This window comes from Octodon degus, unplaced genomic scaffold (assembly GCF_000260255.1).
Source record: "Octodon degus isolate 3935 unplaced genomic scaffold, OctDeg1.0 scaffold00144, whole genome shotgun sequence".
NCBI classification, from domain to species: domain Eukaryota; kingdom Metazoa; phylum Chordata; class Mammalia; order Rodentia; family Octodontidae; genus Octodon; species Octodon degus.
Window position 1 is genome coordinate 410,266 of NW_004524720.1, and position 19,827 is coordinate 430,092.

Here is a 19,827-nt window from a genome sequence, read left to right on the forward strand (position 1 = left end):
ATTAAACAGACCAAATTTGCATTCTCTTTTAAAGGCGTATTATTCATATACGAGGCTTCTCAATATGACGAGAAATGACAGGAACAGCTGTGTGGCATCCGTGTGCTAGCATTTCATCTCTAGTTAGTAACGCTGGGAGGCACAGGTACAATCACAGCAGCAGTCCTCTCGTCGTCATGCTCCTCCACTTACGCAGGCTCAACTACACTCTTCAACTGGAAAAGAGCAACTTCTACATTCTTGGTCTGGCTTTTTTTATCTGTGATTTAATGTGGTTGGACTGGATGCTTTCTGAAGTTGTTTCCAAATCTAACATTAAAGCTCATTTGCTGGCACTTTGCAGGACTCAGGCCCTTATCTGCACCAGATGTAGGTCACACATATCCCTTGTTCCAAAACAACCTGCTCAAACACTCTGTCAGAGCAAATTTCTCTGGCAAGTGAAGTCGAGACAGAAAATTTTACCAAGCATGTTACTCCATCTGAATGTTTTGGACAGGTAGAAATTGATTCATTATTTGTGGAATGAAAGCAAAAATTTCAAAGCTATTTATCAACCATGCTTGTGCTTTCCAGGAATACAAGCAAAATTTCCGAAGCAGTTGAAGCCAGGCCTATACTTTTCCTTTAACAAAAAAACTTGGCAGTAATGTTAATTTGTATTTAACATTAATTTCCATCAGTATTAGAAATCAGAGTATAGAAGGGAAAAGATGGAACACGAAGCAATAAGAAGTATTTGCATGACTGACAATGATCCAATGCTTTCTTGTATTGTGAATTATTCATAAAGCACATTAGACTCATATATCTCCTGTAAACATCATTAACATTAAGATTAAAATTATCATTAAGAATAAGAAATTTTATCATTACTCAAATTGAAATTTTTCTCTTTATCTACTAACCAACATATCCACTAAAAGCAAAAGCTTTGAAATTGAATTATAAGTAATGTACAAATAAGCCTTAACACATGTCAACATAGACCCTCTCCCGCAGGTCTAGTGCTGTTTTACCCAAGCTGTCACAGCAGTTAGCAGAAAAGCCCATGCTCACCTGTACGATAGACAAAGTTGCCCTCAGTTTCTGATGATGATGGAGACACCAATTCTTCCTCAAATTCATTGGAGCTAAAAGAGCCCGAATGGTTTCTTTGCCTCGTTTTCCCCATCATGGCTGTGCTTGTGGCCATGACGTGTCTTAAAGAGTCATTCAGGTAACGGTTCAACAAGCTGCTCTTGTATTTGGGGGGTGATACGTAGTCCTCACTGGCCCGAGACTCAGGCCTTACACTGGCTTTGATCGCTGGGCTCTCACTTTTAATCACAGGATGGTGAGCTGGAGTAGCATAGCCCCCTTCAGTCATGTGTGGTCTCGGAGGGTTTTCTCCATCTAGGAAGAACACATACAGTGTGTAAAATCATCTCTGGTACATGAGATTCAGCTCTAGGCAAAAGCAGACAGGCATCTATGTAGTCTCTCCTATAGTATATTAATTTTAGTGGATTTCATAGAAAATGTGGTTCCAACACACAATAAATCTATAAACAAATTGAAGTGGACATAACTCTTCTGGTCTTTGATAGTAGTGTCAAAATAAAGTTAATTCACACAATATCAAAAAGCTGTGGGGGTGCCAACCTATTTTGTGAGGTCAGTCTTATGAATGGTAATGGTGGTGAATTTCTTATCACAAAGGAACAGCAAAAGAAAGCAAAAAGAAAAGTATTAACAAACCTTCAGAACAGGAATCATCACTGCTCACGCTGAGCCGCTCAGCGTTCCCTTGCACGTATTTGTTGTACAGCTTTATTCTCAAAGCCCAGCTTAAATCAGGCTGCCGAACAGTGTTCTTAAGCCGACGTCTTGCATTAGCAAACCAATTTGACACCTAAAACAGTAGTAGTTTTTCCATTAACAAAGCACAAAAACATGACTCAAGCTGTACTTACTTCCTCACAAAAGATCTGCCAGCATCTTTCATCTCTAGACACACTCAGACCTAGGAATACTAGATATTCACATCTCATCATTCCTCTGACAATGCTGAGTACATGTGACAGAAATTGAACTCTTTCTATTTGTTGTGAATTACAAAAATAAAGAGGTTTTGCCATCAAAAGACTTTTTTATTAACTGGATGGCACCTATGTGCTTACGAAACGTGACTTCAGCTTACTTCCTCCCTGCCTCTCTGTTCCAGCTGACCATTTTCCTAGCTAAGAAACTTCTAGCAAGAGGCTGTAATGAGAGTGAGTGGGAAAAATGGCAGAAAAGGCATGAAAACAAAGGGAAGCCAGGCTTGGTGGCACATACCTGTGGGCTCACCTACTTGGAAGGCTAAGCCCAGAACATGCAGTTTGAGGCCAGAAGTTCAAAACCAGCCTGGGCAATATACCTAAACACTCTCTCAAATGAATGAATGAATGAATGAATGAATAAATAAATAAACAAATAAATAAAATAAAAACAAAAAAGGGATATATGAACCCAAAGGAAAAAAGAGTTATTTTACAGTGAGACGCAAGTCTTCATGAGGAATTTAAGCTGGTAAATGAAGGAAGACTGGAGTGTGTCAGGTAGAGTGGATAGGAAGTATGTTCCTTAATCAAGGTGAATAAGGAGGAGCAAATATAAGTCAAAATGCACAGGTAGGGTGGATGCTGAGCAAAAGGAAGAATAAGCGATGATCTTGAGTCATCATGAATGAGATATGCAGGAAGAAATAAAACAAGATGCCTGAAACATGATGGAGGAAATGCTCAGATTTGAGAGGCACAAGTACAGAGATGACAGCAGAAGTCACAAGTAGGCAAAAGAAGAGAGTCGAAGGTCAAGCTGTGGAAACCACCAGCAGTAAGGAGGAGGGCTGCAGGAAAGAAGCCAGCGAACAACTAGAAATGGAGCAGGGAAGCAGAGGGAGGGCGCAAGCCAAAGGCCCCCAGGCTTAAGTGAACACAGCTGTGGCTTAAGCACCCAGGTAAAGCCAAAGAAATAGATGCCCCCAAACAAAGAAAAGTCCCCTGTGTTCTTTTTTAAGGTGTCACTGGATTTTCAGAGGCTAAACTGCACTTGAGATTTCTTTTAAAACATCAGAATCTTATCAAAATACAGATTTTTTAAATTTCCAAGAAAAAATTGCTTTTAAGAGAATGAGACATGGAAGATAATTAAGTCTTTCTGTCAGTTTGTTCCAGAACATGATCCCATATTACTACATGGCTGTGTGGCAAAGGAGTCACTGGACGCTTCTATTTTCTTTTTCTTTTTGTTATACTATACTACATAATTTTACACATTGCTCAAGCCCTAATTTTTGGATGAAACTGTGGTAAGTTCTATTTTAAGAAAAGCAAAAATATATTTTGTTCTCCCTGTCTCTGTGACTCACGCATGATAGTCCGTCCACAGAAATTCAAATGCAGTGTGCTCTGCGCTGTTTCCTTCTGCCTCAGCCATGACCACTGCCCTTGCACACTTATGTACAGTGATGTAACACCTCACTGTGGCACTTTAGAGGCTCGGTCTCCACCAGCTTCGCTCCTTGTTAAGCAGAACTTGTATTACTATGATTCGGTCTGACTACAAGTGCTTAGTCTTTTCAATGTGCCTAGGCAACTTCTGGAACTATTTGCTCAACAAATAGCTCTATATTGAGTAGCCATTCTATGTGAGTCATAGTCTTCAGTGCCAGGACTGATTAATCTCTGTTTCTTGCAGCCCAGATGGACCAGCAGTGAAAGAGAAGTGATGAACCAGGATACAGACATGACCATTCACATGGAAATTCAAGTGCCTGGCCCCTTTCTTCACATTCTCAAACTTGCCTCTGATGCCCCAGCTCCCTGCCAAACTTTTCATCCAATCCTCGTGACTTTTATAGGAATTTTATATTTTTTGGTATTATGACATATATTAAAATAATGCTATGCGTTAATAGAAACAGCAAAGAACCAAAGAATTAAAATGCAAGCTATACAATATCTCAACTAAAACCCAGAAGCATCCAATGTATTCATTCATTAGCTAACTAAAAAGCTCAAAAAGACAAGACACCTAGTAATATAAAGTACTACAAAACAATTGGCAATTTTCAATTGTGGATTTAGCATTTTTTACCCCTTTCTCAATAACTAGGAATTTTATAATAGTCTTCCAACACCCATTTCATTCTTCTGAATCTGTTTTAAAGTTCTTTACTTTTATGAGTACATGTTTGTAGTAATAATGATTATATTCATTGCTAACAACCATCATGAAATTCAAGCATTCACAGTCATTTTTTACCTAATTGATTAACTTCCTCAAATCTTCATTAATGAATGTCCTGCTATCCTAACTGTGGTATAATGGCAAGAGACCTGGTCTCCTGACCAGAATTTGTCAAGAAAATGCTATACAAATTTAATTAGGTTGTTCAACTTTCCTAAAGTTCTTATCTTTCCTCTAAAATCCCCAATATCCTGCCAGTGTTGTTGCACCGGGACCTGTGAGAACAGCCTTGCTTTCCTGTATCAGTGCTGATTCCCTTTACTGCTGGTACCAAGCTGCCTCTGGCTATCCCCACGACTCTCTCTAGCAATCGAGCATGTGTGATTGTTGCAGCTCTGCTCTGCAGGGAGGACACGCGGTGGTTTCCTTACGCCCGTATCAGTCATATTTAATAGCATCCAACTCCAAAACTTTTTTGTTATTTTCTTTAGTAAGCAGCATACAATCTAGACTGAATAAATTTTTAACCAGTCTTTATTTTTTTTTTAATTTATGTATTTGGTGCAGGGTCTCACTAGGCAGCCTCCCCAGCAGTAGGATTACGGGTGTGCCCCACCACACCCACACTCAGTCACTAGCACATTCCGGGGGTGGGGCTGGCACGGCTTGGGGGACCGGGAATCAAACGCTTATCTCTGAGATTGCCAAAGCAGGCACTTAGTCCACTGACCTATCTAGCCGGCCTGCAACTTTTAATCAATCTTAACTGACTTTTATTGTACCTACGTATTACAGTTTAAAACCCCATTCTGACAGCACTCTTCATATAATGAAAACATAATGACCTTCTAAAAAGAACATTAGTACACTATAATTCTAATGCACATAAATAGTTTTCATATATAGGGGTCATATCCTTTCTAATGTTTTATATACTTACAGTTCTTACCATATTATAATAGTTATACATCAGGAAAATTTCCAGAAAGGTTTACTGATGTCTAACAGTCTGCTTCTAAATTGATTTCATAAGTTTGACTGTCATCCAGTTTGTTAATAAATTTATTTTTCCAATATTTTATTACCAGAAATTACAATGCAACCTAGAGGCTAAGGTAGATATAATCTAAGGTATTTAGAATAAGTCTCACAAAATGGGATACAAATCACCGATTGATTAATTTGAATTTTTTGCATTTTTTCCTTAATGAATTAATGCAAACTCCATGTCCCATTGAGGGTAAAAATACCAATTTACATTTTCTATCTTTTACCTAGTATGGCTTCCTTCAGGGTGTCATGCAGTATCTTGAAACTGTGTTTTATGTAAAACAGGCCTCTTTACCAAGAATAGGTTCTGGAACAGCATTTTAAAGTTAAACTCAGTGCTTTTAAAAACCACACATTTTACATTTAGAGAGCCAAATGCCTAGAAACTGGAAGAGAAAACTGAAATATTTTCCTCCTACTCTAACAGAGGGGTTCACATTCATCACACTGACAGAGCAAGCATTACAGTGAGCCCTCAGGGGTAAACTGGGACCCGCACCTTTGAACACAATGAATTAACACACTTATTCTGGGTTTTTCAGCTGAAATGCCGAACAACTGGTTTCCATGTAGTATTATCCTGGAAATAATGTGTAAGGGACACTCTGAGATTTTGCTGAATATTTGCGTCACTGTGAGACTTGTAATTGATATGGTGTACCTGTCTCAGCAGCAGTACTCCTTTCCAAGTAAGAGTAGAGCTTTAATGTGGTAAGACTTTACAACGCAACAGTCTTAGCAACTAAATCATAGAGACTTGAAGTTTATAAGAAGAGAACATATTATTCCTTGGCATGTACCTACTAGAGAACCTTAATCTCATACAACTTCATATTATTCCACAATATATCTGTTTAGATTTTTATAATACAAAGTATAGTTTTTAAATGTTTGAACAATAACCAGCTGTAGGCACCAAGCAGCTGTGAAATATATTGGTCAGTTAAAATCAAAGTACACACATATATATGCATGCACAAATCATCTTCCTCTTAATTTTATAAAAATGTTATTATCACATTGAAAAGATGTCAAACTAATAATGCAAATAAAAGTTATGCATAGCTGAGCATAGCAACAACAAATTACAACAATCTACCCAGTCAAGTAAGCAGAAGTAAGTGAAAGTTACACAAACATTTCCCTGCTTCATGTCTCCAAAACAAAACACATGGGAGTACTGATTAATGTCTTTTGATTAATAAAATGTCTATTGATAAGAAAAAGTACCTTTTGAAGTTCTCAAAACTATGTCCATGTTTTTAATTCTAGGCTTCAAGGAAAATTTCTGACCAGACTTCACATTCTTTCTTATCAATCTAAGAGTAGCCAAATTACTGTGTATGAAAAGTCTAACACAGTTCAAAGGAAAAAAAGTATACATAAAAGAAGTTTTCGAATGTGGTATACTTTTACAGTTAAGGAATAAAACAGACATTTTGTTAATATAAGCCATGAAGAATAGAAGATAAGAAAAACAAAAGTTTGACAGAAATAAGAGAAGCACATCATATTTGCCTCTAGACATAGTTGTACAACGTATTTTCAGACATTTTGAAAATAAAATGGGTTCTACCTGTGCTTGTTCTGCAGAACTAACATGTAGTGTTCAAGCTAACAAGCTACTGTCTGTGCATTCCCTCCATTACTAGGAGTTTTTAAACTAGAACATCTTAAGAGTTCAAGATGTCCTTTAGTTGTCAGAGACATACTTTGGAAAGTTACACTCTGAGCACTGTGTTATTGTCAGAAGCAAGCTGTTCATGCCACCAAGATGTGAGGGTGACTTACTGCGTGGAAAGCACTAGGCTGGGGGGTGCAGCTAGAGGATGCCAAAGCGAGACCCGATCGCACTTCTTGAGAAGGCTGACTGCACAGGCGAACCTGACTCGGTGGGAGTCTGACTCATCACTTAAGGTCTCATTTGCAGGGATCAAAAGCTTTATTCAGATCACAGCTTTATATTTTCCCCAGAGATGTACACTCCTAATATAATTTATGCAGTTTTCCATACTCCCAATTTACTTTGAATATTTAGTTTATGTTTGAATTACACAAACATATATGTGTATAAAATATATAAAGTATATATGCATGCATTTTGCAACCCTAATATATTTATAAAATTTACATAGACATACCGTTGTGCCTTGGTAAAAATAAGTGGACACAAATGGATACATTAAGGTACTTTGGGTAATTCTATACATATTAACTTTTTGCATTTATTATTTTAAAGTTTAAGAAACCAACTTCAATTATGGTGAAAATTGAAAATCTCTATACAGGTATCATTTGTTATTATCAATAATATTTGCCTCATTTAAAAATTATGTATTTTTGTTCATTTTTTATTTTCTGAGAACTAGTATACAAGAAAGGAAAGGGTTCTAAATGAAATTTTTATGTAAATTAGAGAAACATAATAGTCTTTCCAAGATACAAATGTAAAAAGAATTGTTATGTGCATTCAAACTGTCATTAAAGTTAGCAAATAATTTGATTCTTCTTAAAAATAATTACTTGAGTTGAATCTCAACAAAACTTCTAAACAAAAATTTAAATGCCTCCCCTTATTTTTCCATGACTAAAATACGTTTCAGGACAGTCAACCTTTTTTTTCTTTTTTGCTTTCTCTATGAAAAAGTGGCAGCCAAATAAGGTAATGGTGCATTGTTGGTACCATTGTGAAATATTCAAATAACTACAAACTAGTATATGTTCAAATTGCACACATGTTTAAACTGAAGTCATTATACACCTTTATTTTTCTAAGTCAAGTTTTTCTGATTATAATAACTTACTTTAAAACTAGTTTGGAAATCACTGAATAGCTCATATTTTTCCAACATTTTTATCAATACTTGTTTGGAGTACAAAAGGATTGTTCATTGTGGAGTTATTTTATATTGAACAGATATTAAGCCAAGAAATCTTTCATTAGTTTCTCCCTCTAATGCTGTTGGGAATCACTATTAATACATTTGCCTGTTAATAAGGAAAAAGATATGTCTGTGTAGCTGTATTCTGAAAATAAGTAGAAAAGTACATATTAGAATTTTGATAAGCCTCCTCACAAGTCAGCTTTCACGCTTTGTCAAAAAATGATTCCTAAATGAAAAGTTTAGATACTCTGGAACTGGATTTTCTTTTATTTAATATTTGTTTAATTTGGGGTGCTTGCCTCCCTTGCCTCACCCACGGAGTGCTCTGCATCTCACAGACGCAGTCATGTGGCACTGCCGTTGGACAGTGTCCCAGTCCATTCTGCCCCTCCTTCTCTTCTGCCTATAGCCCTTTGCTTGTGGAAATGTCCATGCCACTCTATCTACTCAAGAAACAGTGCTGAAATGGAAAAGGCATCTGATCTGAAATTACAGCTTTATCCCGGACCCACATCAGTGCATCTTGGCTACACTGTCTGTGAGGTATGAACAATAACTGCTCTATATCACTACATTTTTCTGAATAGCAAATGTGATTATGTTCAGAAAATCTAGCTCAGTGTAAACCAGTGTTTGTTCACTGGAGAAGAAACACCCTTGCACCATCTCTCCATATTTGGCAAGGAACCCAACCATCTGACATCTGAACTCTGTCTCCTCCCCTCAAGTCCAGGAGAAAAGCACCAGCAGCAAAGGACCTACTATGCATTCCAGATAATGCCATGATGCTTTCTATTTAAAAAAAAATAAATAAATAAGGTATCTGGGTCAGGGTACAACTCAGCAGCAAGGTGCCTGCCTGGCAAGTGCAAGTTCCTGGGTTTGATTTCTGGTCCTACCCCCACAAAAAGAATGAAGTATCCAAACTCACTAACCATCTTCCTAGTTACCCTATCACCTTAGTTAATAATGGTCATTTTGAGAGCTATTCCGAACTTAAGCTTTAATATGGGGCTCCAATATGCTGTTTCAAGTTCTAGAGCTCCAAAGATTTTGAGCCCAAAGTCAGCAGTTCCAGGATCACTTGAGAACTTGTTAGAAATGTAAATTATTGATCTCGTTGGAGACCACTGAATGAGGGACTCTGAGATGCGGGGCAGGAGTCTTCGCCTGCACAAACCTCTCCGCTCTGCCCTGAATGCGAACAGTGCCATCTTTCCCATCAGACCTGAGTCCAGATTCCCAGGGCCTTCTTCGAATTCTGCAGGGACCTTCCAGTCCCTACCTTCCCAGCTCTCTTTACAGTCCCTTCTGGACCAGTCCTTCACACGATGACAGGTGAGGGTGAGAAGCCAGAACTCTGCGCCCACGCCCTACCCAGCGCCATCCTCTGCAGCCACAGCCCAGGCATCCGGATCCTCTCTTCCCTGGGTACCCAGCTCCATCCTCCCCCGTGGACAGCCGCTGCCTGTGTCCTCCTCAACTAACAGGGGAGATGGATTCAGAGCTTGCTGAGTCCCCATCACCTACCTGTACTAGCGTCATCTGCGAGCCAAGGGCCAAGAGTATCTTCTCCGTCTTAGTGGGATACGGGTTGTCACGGTGCTTGTAAAGCCACTGCTTTAGAGGCCGTGCCATGTCTTGCAGGGCCTGCCGCTTGTGCCTCACTTTTCCGCCATTCTGCCGGGCTCTAGAACCCCGGGAGAGGAGAAAGCCTTGATAAGCATCGCCTTTGGGACCTTCCACGTGGTCCCCATCCCTTAGGAAAGGAGGCCTGGGCCCCAGCTCTGAGAAGCACCCTTCCCCACCCCAGGTTGAGACAAGGCTAGGGAAGGAAGTCACTCTATCCTGCAAAGTCGCAGGCGTCACTGGTGTGAGCACAGTGCTCTAAGTTGATCTTAACGTTGAGAATATTCTAAACCTCAAAGTTAGGGGGTTGGGAGATAAAGCTAAAGTGATCTGAAGAGCAGAACCCCCACCCACCCTTCCCGTCTCCTGCAATCAGGGGAGTGTTGCTAAGCGGGCGTCAGGGATAGAGCAAAGGACGCAACTGCCCAGCTGTCGGAGGTCTCCACTACTTCTTTTGATCCTCTGGGAAAGGGAGGCAACTTTCCTTTAGAAAGAAAGGTTTATGCAAGGATACACAACCTAATAAACACTCGAGGGGAGCCGTTTCCTGATGAAGGCAGAGTGGAAAGTATGAAAGTTCAGTCCTAGAAGGTAATGTTAAATGGCCCCAGGAAAAACATATTCAAAGGAGGCGGCAGAAGCAGCCCCGACCCCACGCCCGCGCTGCGCTCCCGGGCTGCTCCGGGAGGTGTCGCAGCGCTCAAGCAGCGCACCCCGGGCGGGGAAGCTGGCGCGCCTGCGCTGCTGCCTCCCGGCGCCTGCCTCTTTAGACATTTTGAAATGCAATTCCAGCGGAACAGCCTGGTAGTAACTTTGGACGAAACCTAATCTCTATTTTATTAACCAACAAGGCCGCAGAGCAAGTAGCTGATGCAATCGCTCAGGTGGAGGCGGCCAGGACCGCGGCTCCTCCCCGGCCTCCCAGACCTGGCCCCGCACGTGAGCAGGTAGCCCCCGCCTCGCCTCTGGGCACCCGCGGCCTACAGAGCGCCCGCCCCAGATGCCCAGCAGAGAGACGACCTTCCCAGTTCCAGTCCCGGGCTCAAGAACAGAAAAGGAGACCCCCGAGGCCTGACCCCAGGATCCGGGACCCTGCTCCTACGCATCCCGTTCAGTCACTGCTGCGCCAGCCAGCTGTATGAACTAGGGGGAGAGACTGTCTGAGGTCCAGGTGTCGGAGGACCGGTAGGCTTCCCCCACCCCTGACTTAGTCTTGTGCCAAAGCCTCTTTTCAATGATTCTCAAGAATGGGCTGCCCATGTTTTGAGACTCCAAATTCAAAAAACAAGGACATGCAACCCCAGGTGACCCGGACTTTCCCTCTTGGAAAAACCTTGGGACTCAAGGGCGCGCGAGTACATCCTTCTCGGCTGCAGGCAGGAGGACCCCGGTAGCCTACCCGGTCCTGCGGTGTCTCAGGCCGAGGTTGTCCTTGAGGGGTGGGCCGCCCGCAATGCCCATTTCGGGGCGGGCGTGGGGGCTGTCCAGGACGCTGTTGTAGGGCCGGCCGCTTCTCTCCCGTTCCGTAGCGCCTCGGTCCTCAAAAAGCACTGCGCCGCTGAGCTTGTTGAAGACGATGGTGTTCATGGTGCCGGCAGGCAGGAGCGCGCGGCGCAGCCACAGCTCCTCAGCACCCGGCGGCCAGGAGCTCGGCAACAGGGCTTGGGTTCTAGGAGACCAAGGTGCATCGCGTTACCGCCGGACAGCGCTCAGATTCCTATAGGTTTCGGGCCCCTGGACTAGGCGAGAGCGCAGAGCTGCGGCGCACAGGGGCGGGGCAGGCCCGCAGCTACTGGACCGGGGAACCCCCGCCTCTCCTACCTGGCTCTCCACCCTCCCACCCAGACACTGTTATTCAGGACAGATCCCAGCCCGTCTTTCTGGGCATCAAGTTCCATCCCTAACTCTGGGAGCTTCAAACAGAAATAATGCACCTATGGGGGCAAAGGGAAAAATGCTCAAAGGAGCCTCCTGGTCCGGAGAAAAGCACTGGGGATGGGGATAGTTCTGCAGCGCAGGCCAGGAACCTCGTGTGCCCTTCTGTTACAACGCAAGCGTCTTGGGGCCCCCATTCGAGGAGTCAGAGGGTGGGGTAGAAGGGCACATTTGGGGTAATACGAGCAACTGCATCCTCAGGGCCCAGTTAAGGAGCCGCATGCCGTGCCGGGATTCAGGGATTTTCATGTTTTCTAGATCTTGGATTCCTGGCTGAAACCCCTGCAGCTTCTGGCTAAGGTCTCCCAATGAAGGGATGCGAACAGGGAACCATTAGATGCGAGTGTCAGCATCGGAAAGTGAAGCGGTGTCGGGACAAAGGCACCGCACTCTCCCAAAGTTGAGCAATTGCCCCCAGGTGCGCCCCAGAACGCTCATGGAAGGGCAGGTCTGAGTTCGGGTTCTCGACCCCCAAGGGTTGCTGCTACCAGAACCTTGACCTTCTGTAGAGCGTGTTAGAGCTGGGAACTCTGGGATGTAAAGGTGTCAGCGACCTAAGGAAGGATGCCTCCGGCCGGCGGTGCGTCGCACCTCACAGCGGAGGCTGCGGGCTCCGAATCCTGCAGCTCACCTTGGATCCGCGGCCTGGAACCTCTGCACGCCCCTCGCAGGCGTTGGGGTCCAGCCCGCGCTCCCGGGGAAGCACCAGATCTCCGCCCCGCCCAGCGAAACCTAGCGCCTGAGGGCAAGGCTCTGGTCCTCAGCAGTCTTCACTTCGCGGCAGGCACCCCTTCCATCCCCCCTCACCCCCCCAAGCTTCTGCCAGAGCCCGCGCCCCGCCCTCAGGCCACAGCAGAGGCCACCACCGCGATTAAAGGGTAGCCGTTGTCAGACCTCGGCCAGCTGCTGCGTTGCTGCGACCCCTAAGGCTAAGGCCTTTTGGGCTGACAGATACTTGCCAGGAAGCGCACAAAGCCTCAGCTAAGTGTCAAAGCAAGCTAGTGCTCCACGTCCTTTTTCCATCAAGGCGCTCATTGATTTGGGTTCATGCTGTTTTATTTGTAAAGGCGTGCTTTCCCTAGCCCCTCCATCTGTCCCCTCCCAGCCCTGCCCTCCTACAGGCAACTGCGTGCTTCTCCTAGCGAAGCCACAGCAGATACCCAGTTTACCACCTCGCACCTTCTCCACGCAAAGAACGCACCCGCAGATACCCGGGGCTCTCTGGGTCTGCAGATCCAGGAGGCGACAAAGGTCCGAGAGCCTGATCTGTTGCAAGGAGGCCAGAGGCGTCGGGCCGGTCCCTAAATCCTTCCTCCCGCTCCTGCGTGGGGCACGCGGCGCTTCTGTTTGGCTCTTTTGCGCCCCAGTTACCCTGATTCACTCCACACTGTGCTGGGGAGCTCACTGCCTGCGGAACTGCCCCGCCCAATGCCCGCCAATAACTTTAAAGCCCAGGAGGCGCGGCCAGGTGGGCGCCCTGGCTCTCTGCAGACCCTCGAGCCAGCCCTGGCAGCCACGGAGGCTCGTCCCCAGCGGACCTTAGAGAGAGGTGGGGGGAAGGGCGGGACGGGTGCGGAAGCAGAGTAGGAAAGTCCTGCGCCCCGCGTCCCACGCCCTGGGAGGGGACCCGCGAGCCCGGCAGTACCTGCTGCGGCGCAGCTGGCTCCCCCGCCCCGCTGCTAGGCACGCGCCCATACCCGCCGCATGTTCTCCGCGCGGGCTGCAGCGCGATCCCTGTAGCCACCACCGTCTCCTCGGCTTTATTTACTCGGACGGGCGTGCGCTGCCCGGGAACAGGAATGCCGAGGCCTTCTCATGTTTCCTGACCGCCAGGCCCAGCCGGCGAACATCCTGCTGACGCGGTATCCAGGTTCCCGGGCGCGAGAGAGGAAGCGTCCGTTCTTGCGGGGCTGAGGGAACGGCTATTCACTCCTTGCGGAGAAGCTGCCTCCCGTCCGGAGGCCTCCCTAGCCAGACGCAGCTCCCAGAGACTCCGGCCTCGCGGTTGCGAAGCGAAAGGAGCTGTTTCTTTTCCACTTAGGAGAGCAATTGGAGAAGCCGCCGAGAACAATTGGAGAAGCCCCCAGGAGTACTCGCTCCGGCTGCGGGAACTGCGATGCTGCGGTGCAAACTCCGTGTTTTAGCTGGGGTGCTGGAAATGTCACCACTGGTGGCTAGGCGGGAGAGGCCACCGTGACTTGCTCTATGTTTTCCTCGCGATTAGCGGGTGTGAAACTAGAGCTCCGGTTTGCGCCAACAACTCAAGAGAGCGTGTCGATCGAAATTCTTGGGGGCCCGGCAGCCTCTTTTCTGGTGTCCCTGGATTTCTCACCTTCTGGGTCTCTCGGGCAAGAGAGAGAGACTGGGTATATAGGTGTTTCTGGGGGCCAGAGCCAAAGAGGTTGTGTTGGTTGCTGGGCACGGAAGCAGAAGGCAAAGAGGGGGCAAGGCGAGCCCAGGCGCCCAAACCTTGGTAACAGAGGCGGGGAGGACATAGAACACCCAGAGTCAATACTGCAGCAGCAAAGGGGATGAAACGTTCAACTATTTCGAGCTCTGACAAAAACGCAAGCAAAGAATGGTACCATATTCTCCTGAGGAAGATACTTTGCTACCCAAGGAATCTGAGCAGCTAAGCTGCCACGACTGAGGTGTAATTGAAAGATCAGAGCTACGGACTGCTCAGACGATTGACCCCTCAGGCAGGAGCACTAAAGCCCCGGGGCAGCGAGCAACCTGCACTCTAGTTTCCGGCCGCGCCGCTTCTGTACACCTTTCATCTTTTTAAAGAACAAAAGATTTTCTTAAATCCTTTTCTCCTCTAAAGCTGACTAGTTAGGGCCGAGATCCAGCTAAGGATATTTTTCTATGGCCCAGAAGTGATTATAATGTATACTGCAGTTGTTTTTCCAAAACTAATCACATCCTCAATTTTTTAAGTCGGGTCTCTTCCCAAGTACTCGACAGCAAACCAGGCAGCTGCACCGTCTAAAGCATAAAGGAGTTAGGTTTGCAGCTCTGCACACCAGGCAGATAGACACACTCTGTCATTTCACCACGTTGCCGGTTGTCCTCAGTTCTCTTTTATTATATAACTTGAGGCTGCAGAGTTCGCATCTCGTCCTTGGCGCCGCGCTTGGAGAGTGGCTTCAGAGGGCTTAGGTCTACTTCCCTGAGATATTCTGCAAACACGTTTCACAACAGAAACTCACCTAACTGACAATGCATGAGAGGAAAGAGGCACGAATTTTAGGGTGTCTGTGAGCCGTGGCAAACTTACGGAGCGCTCAGCTGTAACATACCTTTCCCACTGTTTTCCCCTTTTGAGTCAGTTGTCCCAGGCAAAGCAAGAGGCATGTATGTAGTTGCTTGCAATTTTAGGACATTCTGTCGGCCCACTGAGCTGTGTGCTATTGTAAATGTTACAGGACAAATACATTTTTAGCACTTAAATATATTTATGCAGTTTAAAATGCATCAAAAACTTTAAAATGTATTAATATGTAAGATTTATTCTCTTAAAGCCTAAAATAAAATATACAGCAAAACCTTTGTGGAAAAATATTTTATTTTGTACAGGAATATTAATACACCTTCATAAGTTTCAGGTGAAATTGCTAAAAATTAATCTATAATTCCTTTAGACTATAATTTAATAATTAGAATCCATTCTAAAATGAAAAAAGCTGTCCATTTTATTTTATTTTTAAAAAGAGTACAAATTAGAATTAAAACACAAAATTACAAGTGATTCAGAATTTTACTTAACAGTAATATGAATTTCACAGTATTTGTTGTAATACATAGGATTGCCTTGGCTGTCCATTTTAAAAGTGAGACTGCAGATGGTCCCTCTAAAATATAAATGGGGGTTTATTTTGTAATGGATCAAAATTTTATTTTTGCAAGTTTCATCTTCTATGTACAAGGATCTTCTTCACCTACAATTCAAATGTTATCATCCAATTAAATTTCACCTTTTCTAAATTGAATTCTATTCAATTACTTATGCTTTATTCCAGTGTCAGTATATTAAATAAATGCTCCTTATAATGCTCAGAAGTAAAATTCCAGTTTTAGGTAAGCACTGTTAGAAGATCTAAGAAAGTGTATGTAGTTTGTAGGTAGGGGGGAAAACAGACAAGAAGTTGAAAAACTTGAGCCTGGAAATTAATTTTAGTTAATTTGATGTTGGTTGAGCCTAAATTTACTAAAGAATAAAATGAATATAATAAGTTTTCCACAGTCTTAGAACCATACACTGTCATTATGCTATTTTTTAAATGTGAAAGTAGTATGTTGCTATTGCTAAAGCTAAAAACTTGTTAAGAACACTTGGATGAAATTTTAATCCATTCCATTGAACCTAGAGTATAGCTATAAGAATATATAATTTTTACTTTTTAGTGAAAAAAAACTTCAGTTTTAGCATTTTGACATTTTTATCAGGGTACCCTGGCATTTCAGAATAAATATTGGTCAAAATGTTGAAAACAATGAGTGCTTTTAAATCTTCTCTTATCATATAGGAAATGAATCACTAAATGACATAAAATAGTTAGATTCTGCCCAAATCTTACAATGTAGTAAGTTTATAAACAAATAGCAGGTTTACTTCACAGTGAGCCAGTTTGCCTTGTGGAACTATGTGTATTGGAGAGTTTAAGCGGAACAACATAATTGATGAAAGACATACAAATTTTGAGAGCAAATTAGTAGAATAGGGGTCAAAAAATATCTTACATGCCTTCTTACTTTGTTTATAACCAAATTTTAATTGAATAACTAACATCTTGTATCCAAAGAGGTCTTTTCCATGAATTAACTATCAATTAAAGGGCAGAGTACAAGTGAAAGTCCCTCTAGGTCACCTAAACCCAATCACGCTCTCAGAAGAAACATCAAGAAATGGGTATTGCCCCCTTGGTGTGTACCCTTGTAGCCACTTTCTTTGTGTTCACAAATATGAATATAGACAAAAAAATTACTATTTTGTTTTACGACTTTTGCAGAAGTCTACACACAAAGTATTCAACTGAATATTTACCCTTTCACTCAGTGCTTTCCTATTGGTTCGATGAACTAACTGTTCTTGTTATAGGAAGCCTCACAGTGTATTCACCCATTCCCCTGTGAACATTTCTGTCTTTCCAATCTTCATTTTTGTAACCTGATTAAACACACTTGTATACCATTCTTTTCGGTTAGTTTGTGTATTCTGTAATCACTGCTACATGGAAGAGGACTTGCACTGAAGGAAGCATGGTTTTTAAATTTTGACAGATGCTTCCAAATTTTCCTTCAACCTACTCCCCTACTGATGAGTACAATCTTCATTTCCTCACAAGCTACACAGCTTGTGTATAACCTGTCTTTATAATGTTTGCCTAGAGAGATGGTGAACAAAATACACCTCTTGAGAACCTTTTTGTTTAAGAGCCATTATTATTATTATTGTTATTGTTATTGTTATTATTATTATTATTATTATTATTATTATTTTGGCAGAACCAGGGATTGAACTCAGGACCTTGCGCTTGCCAGGCAAGTGCTCATTCTACTGAGCCATCTCCCCAGCCCCCATCTGTATTATTAATTGAATGTCTCTACTTATATCTTTTTAGATGCCTTGATTTTAAAAATATAATTATTTTATACATATATTTATGTTTTGTACATTACAAGTACGTTAACTTGATTGTATCCTACATTTTAACTTTTAGAACATTTTAAAATGAATATGGGTCAATATGTTACTCTCTTCCTTTGTGAGTTCTTTGTCTTGTGTCTTGCTTAAGAAGGCTTTTTCTATGTTTTCTTCTAATGTTTTAAAAAACTGTTTTCACTTTGCCCTTTAATATTTTAGAGGAAGAATTCTAACCTGATTTTTGAAATATTCTAATTGAATTACCCATAAATCTTATAAAGTTTATTATAAGATTTGTCTCTAGAATTTATAATAATTTTCTCATTATGTATAGTTAATTCCTTTCCACGTTCTGGCTGAGCTGACAACACTGGGAGGTATAGTGCAGAGTGCCCAACATATTCTACTTAGCTTAACCTTTAACTTCTAGAGACAGTCTTGTGCTAAAGATACCCACTATCTCAAACATGAGAGCGTGTTAATGCTGGCACAGTGATGCGCGTTTCCTGGTAATTGTACTAAGTTAGATGGTTTCTTCAGTAATGTCCTAGGATAATGGTATTCTTTATTGACTGAGAAAGGGAGAGCAGTTTCCAACAGCTTATGCTCTTCAAAATGCAGTCCTCACAGAACTTCTCAAGTGTATCACATAAGAAAGGGTGATAACCTGCTACAAGCAATACAGGGTTATTTATAAAAGTGATATGCAAGCTACATCTCTCTCCTTGCTTAATCTTTAATGGAAGGTGAGCTATTTTTTTTTCCACCAAGAATTTAGGCAAGATAAGAAACTACTTTACTTATACTATACTTCTTTACTTATCTTGGACTTTTAAAATGCAAGTATTTTGTCACCAAAATTTAAAAAGTGGCCATATGTAAGTATAGAAAACACAAATAATATAAAAATAATAACTAGAAGTAAGATCCAAGTGGGTTGCCCATTCCACTTCATAGCACTTAAAGTAGGACGGTAAGTACTCCTCTTGATTCATAAGTTTGTCAAAGAAATGAGTGTGAGGAGAACTCATATGTGCAACTTCCAGTAACACAATTGAAACAGAATTACTTGCTGTTTCCTTTAACCTTTCCTTGTTTCCAAGGATTTAGGTGTGGCAGTGTGTTGGTCTGCACAGGCTGCTGCAATAAGAGAGCACCAATGGTGGGAGGAAAAATTCCTTCCTCATTGTTCTGAAGGCTTAGAGTCCAGCCAAAGTGACCTGAGGTGAGTCCTCTGTCCTGGCTTGCTTGTGTCTTCTCAGGAAGGCAGCAGGGAGGAGGAGGTGTGTATGGGTGTTTTTTCCTTTTCTTACAAGGACAGTGGGATTAGCCTACACCCCCAATACCTCACTCAACCTATGAATCTCACTGAAGGCTATGTCTAAATTCAGTAGCATGGAGGCTAGAGCCTGCAACATATGAATTTTGAGAAGACAAAATTCAGTCCACAATAGGAAGTGACTCCTGTCAGCTGAGCGGATAACAACCTGAGTAAGTACAGTTAAAAATGGAAGGAATCTGGATTTTATGGTCAATGGACAAGAGACCTAAGCACAGAAAACTTGTATAGGTCCAGATAGTAAATGTTTGGGACTCTTTTGGGCCTGATGGTCTGTGTTTCAACTCTGATATTTTAGTACAGGAGCACAATGGGCAGCACTTGACTACAAATGAGCCAATTAGGAGCCGAGGAGATGGCTCAGTAGAATAAGTGCTTCCCTGGCAAGCTCAAGGGCCTAAGTTCAATTCCCCGTTCTGCCAAAAATAAAATAAAAAATAAATAAATAAATAGCCAATTAATGTTATGTTCCAACAATACTTTATTTAATGCATACTAAAATTCTAATATTTCAGCACCACAAAATATTCTTCTTTTGATTCTTTTCCAACTAAGGATATAAAAAAGAGTGTCATCTCAGGAATGGAAAGAAACAGTGGCACAGATCTTACTTAAGGAAGAGTGAGTTATGGCTCCGTTCCTTGAACACTTAGCCCTCAGCTTCTAAGGAGACAAGGAAAGACAGGGAGAGGTAGAGGGAGAGGGAGAGAGAGAGAGAGAGAGAGAGAGAGAGAGAGAGAGAGAGAGAGAGAGAGAGAAACTCATTTTACTCATTCCTTGCTAAGGAATTGAGCCTGTGCTCTGAGTAATACATACCTGTAACAAGATAATCTTGGAGTTCACAGGGGAGCTTAAGAAAAGTGCTTTTCGATGGTTAGAGCCTACAACAACCAGAGGGAACTGGAAAAGGAAATGAAGTGTTTTTTTCTCCCCACCTACTGACACTGTGCTGCATGTGTTTAGAGGATCAGCCTAATTGTTTTTACATTGTTAAGGTTTGTTCCTATTTTCATCTTAATCTCTTTCCTTTCTTATTTCCTTCCTTGTTTCTTTTCTTCTTTCCTCCCTTCCTTCTGACCTTCGTTTCTTTCATCTCTTTTCCTTCCTTTCTCTTTTCCCTTTTAGTT

At 42.7% G+C, this 19,827-nt stretch overlaps 1 protein-coding gene across 1 annotated transcript in view; it reads right to left on the reverse strand.

Annotated features, from left to right (window-relative positions):
* Positions 1–11,366, reverse strand: part of Mkx (mohawk homeobox) — a 68,301-nt gene extending 56,935 nt beyond the window's left edge. Inside the window, exons 1-4 of the mRNA XM_004641863.2 lie at positions 11,179–11,366; positions 9,681–9,840; positions 1,741–1,894; positions 1,060–1,395 (exon numbers count right to left, since the gene is read on the reverse strand). Of these exons, the coding sequence (XP_004641920.1) occupies positions 1,060–1,395; positions 1,741–1,894; positions 9,681–9,840; positions 11,179–11,366 (838 nt within the window). The remainder of the gene's footprint in view (positions 1–1,059; positions 1,396–1,740; positions 1,895–9,680; positions 9,841–11,178) is intronic.
* Positions 11,367–19,827: the final 8,461 nt, after the last annotated feature.